Source organism: Microsporum canis, genomic scaffold (genome assembly GCF_000151145.1).
Source record: "Microsporum canis CBS 113480 supercont1.4 genomic scaffold, whole genome shotgun sequence".
Taxonomy (NCBI): Eukaryota; Fungi; Ascomycota; class Eurotiomycetes; order Onygenales; family Arthrodermataceae; genus Microsporum; species Microsporum canis.
The window spans coordinates 2,096,231-2,102,230 of NW_003299166.1; the positions used below are offsets into that span (position 1 = coordinate 2,096,231).

Below are 6,000 nucleotides of genomic sequence, written 5' to 3' on the forward strand. Positions count from 1 at the left end.
GGGATAGAGGATGGGATAGAGAGAAGGATGTAAAAAGGTGAAGCGTAAGACGTAAAAAGAGATGACAAGTAGGGGTGACAAGGCGTGAGTCTAGATGAGATACATGAAGTAGATAGAAGAGATATAGAGGAGATATAGAAGAGAGAAGAGATAGAGGAGAGAAGAGATAGAGGAGAGAAGAGATAGAGGAGAGAAGAGATAGAGGAGAGAAGAGATAGAGAAGAGAGAAGAGATACAGAAGAGAAGAGATACAGAAGAGGAGCATCTACAACAGACACTGCTATACTAACATCCTCCTACATACCATGTAGTACTATGGAGTAGGAAGTATCTTTAATACCACAAAGAGAAGAGCTTCTTCCCGGAGACCTGCTTCTCTATACTATATATTCCAGAACAAGGGGGTCGAGACCAGCTGGTCAAGCAGATACATAGACACAGAGATGGTGTATCAGTATTAGCTGTACATGGCACCAGACAAGGCTCACAGCGGCTTCAGCAAGCGAAGTATAGGCTGACTGCCAGAAAAGAAAAGAAGAAGAAAAAGAAAAGACAGACCGAGATGACGCCTATATGCCGGGAGAGGAAGAGAGAGGAAAAAAGGAAACCAGAGGGATAGACGGAGATAAGGGTGCAGACGGCCTATTCGAAATCACCCATCCGAGGCCGCCTCTGGTCCACGAACCGATCTCTATCAAAGGCCGAAGAGGCACCCAGATCCTCATGCTCGATGTTCTCAAACGAGTTGTCGCTCCTATTCTTGCGTAGACCGCTGGACTCATGCTCGAAGCCAGCAGGGCCACCGACATCGACACCGCCGGAGCTGAGGCTGCCAAACTCCCGATCGTACGCCGACAGCAGCACCTTGAGGCGGTCTCGCTGCGAGGCGATGTACGCTGCCTGCTCTGATCTCGGGGCAGAAGCAACATGGTGAGGCAGCAGCCTGCCACTAGCACTCAGCTCCGCGGCCTGAGCATCGGGACTCTTTGCTCCTCCTCCCAACACACCACCTATCATCGACACAAAGTCTGGTGCGCCGAAGCCTGCTCCCGCACCAGCACCAGCACCGCCAGCCGCACCCCCAACACCAGCGGGCAGACTGAAGCGAGAGAAGAGTGACTGGGCGTACGACGGAGCCGGGACGTTCGACTCGGCCTGGGCCTGTCCCTGCCCTTCCCACAGCGGCGGGAGACCCATCGCCTTCGTCCGCACCAGATCGATCAGTTTCTTCAGGTACTGCAGTCCCATCGCACTGCCTCGTGAGTGGGCCTGGCCGATAAACTCCTCGATCTCCCGCTCATGGTGGCTCAGGAAGGGCTCGACGTGTTCGAGGTACAGTCTCTTAGCGCCCTGGGTCTGCGGTAGGACGAGGTAGCAGAGTGCAAACAGCCGTATCCAGCTGTAGAACGGGAACCTGGCAGCACAACCAGCATCAGTATAACTATATATCAACCAGTAGCAAAGCAGCTGTGTAGACGTACCATGAGAGAATGAAGAGCAGCCAGGACTCGACGAGGGTGATGGCCGAGTACACGACCCAGTACATCAGCCAGGGCGCCAGGTTCGTCACATTGCCGCTCTGGAGGGCCTTGTAGGATGCGAATATGGGGAAAAGAACCGTGGCGACGGCCCTACGCCTGGTCAGCTCGTCCTCTTCAGCTTCTTCACCAACCTCATAACTCACGCCAGTAGGTCTGCTATGATTCCGAACATCGCGATATCTGTAAAGTGCCAACAAAGTACAACGTCTGCTTCAGCTCTTCAAGATACAGCCTGATTATTTATTTGATATGTGTCTCTGCCAGGCGGGGCGGCGGGCCAAGGGAGCTCAGCTGGGTGAAACAGCTATGACGGAGCTGACCCAGGTAACCAATTGACCGGTAGCTAGTTGTAACCTGTATGCAGTGAAGATCTCTAGTGAGCCTGCGTTTTATCAGCTCTAGTTAGTAGTCATCGACGTCACGAAGTGTGGATGTCTTTGTTTGCGCCGCCGGACTAACTTGCCAAAAGGGAAGCTGGTCTTGCCACCATCAAATACTGTATATAAGACCGTCTGGTTGATTTCTACGCTAGATAACTACAGTACAGGTAAATATCATCCAGAAAAATACATACGCCGGCCAGGTCCTCTGTGCATCGGGTTCTCCCCACCGCCATAAAGGAAATTCTCCACCGAGTTTTCCATCCAGGCGTAAATATGTGGCATGCCTGAAGGCTGTCTGGGCCAAAAGGACACCCGCGGCCTCTCCTCTTCTGGCCTGTCGCCCCAGTGGAGCGTGTTACGCATCTGCTCCAGCAGAGAGGTGTAACACTCTTCTTCATCGATGAAGAGGAGCTGGCTGAGCTCGACGGAGCGCAGCGTAGGAGGTAGTCCAGCCAGCAAGGCAAGCAGGTCGGACTGCACGACGGGAAAACTCGAGAGGGCAAAGTGTTTCAGTCGGGGCCATTTCTCGACGGGAAAGATGGATTGAAGGGGTATGAAGTGGTCCATCGACAAGTCATCCGTGGCATAGATCCCCCTATTGGTGCGGAAAGATATATATTCTAGATCCGAGCATTGAGACAGGCAACTGTGCAGAAGGCAATGGCGGAACGGTAACCAGACATCGTCCTTTTCCCAGCCGACGAAGAGGTTCAGGTCTAGATGGCGGAAGCCAGGCTGTCGGAGCAGCGTGTCCAGATCAAAGGACTCACGGCACGGGGTGTTGAAGATGTGATAGTTCACGCCGGTGTTGAGGCCAGTGGTGTCGATGACCAGCTCTGAGACGTGTGTTTGCCCATCTGCTCTGCAAGAGCACGAGTAACGGCCCGGATCCGCGCCATCGGTCTTTTTTTGTATCGCTGGTACTGTCATTCCATGGGACGGCATGATCCGGGATTCCAGACTCATCCAAGCCTGTCCAAATACACGGCATCGGGTAGTTGAACGTATAAGGTAGGCTTCGGATCATCGGGGTATCGTACAAAGGCGTAAACAGCTGTTTATGCGCAGACGGGATAAGCGTCACCCTCTTCAGAGCCGGGAACCGGTCGAGGCCAAACTTCAGAGCGTCAACATCGGCCCTGGAGCGGATCACTTCCTCTTGCTCCTGTGTGAGCCGTTGGTAATGTGTCCAAGAGTCCCAGGGGGGTATCAGTGCAGACACTTGCGCTCTCCTCTTGATAAGTTCCGCATCTTCTACCTCGTCGTACGTACAACAGCCAAGTTCATGGATGTTATCCACGCAGCCGCGCGTGAACCACTTGGGGCAACGCTTGACTGTACCTCCTCTATCGGTGGATCCGTCATACACAGCGCCGGTGACCGCCCCGACAAGGTAGCCGTCCTCCCTTACGACCTCCTCCAGCTTCCAGGAAATAAACTGAGTGTCGTCCCAGATGATCTCGACGACCTTCTGGCAGAGTGTTTCATGGCTAGCTATAGCTCGAAAAACATCAATATCGCGGCGATTAACGGACAGGAACACCCGCTTCAGTCGAAGATACGCAATGTTGCTCAAGGAGGAGCATGTCAAGCGCAAGTTCTTGATATCACTGTTAGGCAGATAGGATAAGATGGACAGATAAGTTTCTACGGGGAGGGTGGTGAGCCGGTTTCTGTCTGTCGTTGCTTGTGCAGACGGAGAGGATGCCATCTTGGCTAAACCTGCACTTTTGATAGAGTAGAACCAGTTCAATGTTGCAACCACAACATATAACTACTTCGTCATCAATGGTGTCTGGTGTTCATCTTTCGTACGGAGTATATATGTGTGTCTTCACCTCGCTCTGCGCCTTGTGCTCTTCACGCCCTGTCCCTATGTTCACCGACACCTTGGCCTTGGCGTCCTTGAGGACCGAATCTCGAAGGGAGGTCCGGATACTGTATATTACTATATATATAATTTACTGGATAAGAAAATATTAATACAAAGCAGTATCTTTTATTTAAGTTAGTAGATTATTTAATAGAATAATTAGTCCATTGGTAGCAGTAAATGTACATGTACCATTAAGCTATGACAGCAGTAGTGCGCCAACCCGTAAATATTTCCCATGCTAATCTTCAATCTTCTCCTAGGATATCCATCTCGATCTGAAGCTCTGTATCAGTATATGGCCTAAATTATTCTCCTTAGTAAGTGGAGTAAGGGAAGGTTGAAAGATAAAGTCCGCGGTCTCCTTTTCTAGCGGTAAAATATTCCTTAATGTGCCCCTTTCTAGTTATCTGAGAAGTAGGCCTTAAAAGACGGATCGGGAACCTTGTAAGGAACTGGCTGAGGGGGAAAGCATAAGAGCTCTTCCCTTTTGGAGGCGAACATTAAGAATCCATAGTAGAATCTGCCTCTAGTAATTGGTGAAGGAGCCCGTATTGGCATATTTGATATCATCGTCTGTATCGTACGGGGATACTTTCGCCTATAAGCATCATTATTTAGTAGAAATAAAACATTAAAAGGGTATAAAAGATATACCTAAAGGTCCGTTCTTCTCTGCTCTTGCTAAAATTTCCCGATAAGAGCTCTTCTTCAATGACCTTTTTAATCCAGAGGCACCGCTCCTCCTCACGCTCTAAATCAGTTTTGGGGACAGATGGAGCAGAAGAGTAGGGCGCGTTAGTTAAACTAGCTGGGGCTGGAGAAGCTAGTACTCTTGGTTTGGGTGGGGAATGCGGCGATGCCATTTACGCTGTCGTTAGACGCTATTTGAAGAGCAGTTGGTTAAGAGTACTCTTTAAAATGGATCTTATTATTTGTCAAAATCTGCTCTTCAACTAAAAATGCGAGCTCGCGATGGTTGGTAAGTTTTTATAATTGAAATTATTTTAATAATTAACTAACGAAAGGTGAAGTCGATGACGCCGTCATAGTGAATCCCATTCCTTAGTGACCTCACTGAGGAATCATTCAGTATACGTAGTAGATACTTGGTGCTAGGCAAAAAGAGCATATAAAAAACATACGAAAGTCGGGATTCGCTGGTGGTCACCCACCCAACTACTAACCGACCGGCAAGTGGCTTAAGTACAGCTGAGCGGACGGGAAGCTCTGTTTTCCACTTCCTATGTTCGTATGTACCAGACTTGAAGACGAGCGTGGTTTTATGGGCCGTTCCCGCCTCAGAGCAACCCACCAATCAGAACTACGTGATTCAACCTGATTCTCCAACATGTAATTGGCCATGACACCTGACGCTGACTAACCGATGATTCCCCGCTTCTTTAAGATCACCGCAAGTTTATTCCGACGTCAACTCGAGAACGTCGAATATACATACCAGAGAAACAGACCATGGACAGACACGACCATCTACCATGGAACCAACACAATGCAATCCTTCAACATCCGTACGAGACAAACCTTCTGCAGACCAGGACCAGGACCAGGGAGGCACAGGGTAAGCGGGTTCTCGCTTGACGACCGCAGACCGGCAACGCGATGCGGTATGCAGAGCGTCTTGGTTGTACAGGCGTGATAGGCGGCTGGGGTACGGCTACACTAGGCTCGCGTGCCATGATACCCTGCGTGGAAGGAAGCGAGCAGGCATGTTAAGCTAGGTTTGTCGGCCAGGCAGGGACAGGCATGGCGGGAGCGGGTGTGCGCTCCACTAGGTTATCGGTGCAAGCTTTGTCTTACATAGCACGCTTAGGTGGGTGTCAAGGTGGTGTCAAGGTGGGTGTCAAGGTGGGTGTCAAGATTGGATGTACATGTATACGTGAGAATGAGCTGCTGATGGGCGTATAGAAGAAATGTTACTCCGATCAATCGTTTATTTTATTATTAAATGGTATCTTTATGTGTCGCGTTACTGCGTTTTATTACAAGATGAAAGAATGTGAGAAATGAAATGATAGGGAAGAGATGTGAGGTGAGCAACGAGTCATCAAACCAGTTGAGGGGCGGGGCGGGGCGAAGCGAAGGGACGACGTCAGGGAGATGAACAAAGAAGAAAAAAGCGAAGAGAGATTAGAAGTGAGGAGCGTTGAGGAAGAGACCCATGAGGACACCGCCGATGGTTCCG

The 6,000-nt window shown here is 50.1% G+C and overlaps 2 protein-coding genes across 2 annotated transcripts; both read right to left on the reverse strand.

Moving 5' to 3' along the window:
* Window positions 1-642: 642 nt before the first annotated feature.
* On the reverse strand, window positions 643-1,713 carry MCYG_04764 (HVA22 domain membrane protein; the record flags this gene model as incomplete). Its single annotated transcript, XM_002846981.1, has 3 exons — window positions 643-1,441; window positions 1,482-1,631; window positions 1,685-1,713. The coding sequence occupies 3 exons, from the start codon at window positions 1,711-1,713 to the stop codon at window positions 643-645; spliced, it is 978 nt and encodes a 325-aa protein (XP_002847027.1).
* Window positions 1,714-2,095: 382 nt separating this feature from the next.
* Window positions 2,096-3,635, reverse strand: MCYG_04765 (conserved hypothetical protein; the record flags this gene model as incomplete). The annotated part of the gene is made up of 2 exons (XM_002846982.1): window positions 2,096-2,760; window positions 2,849-3,635. 2 exons carry the CDS (start codon window positions 3,633-3,635, stop codon window positions 2,096-2,098), a joined length of 1,452 nt encoding a protein of 483 aa, XP_002847028.1.
* Between the last annotated feature and the right edge of the window lie 2,365 nt (window positions 3,636-6,000).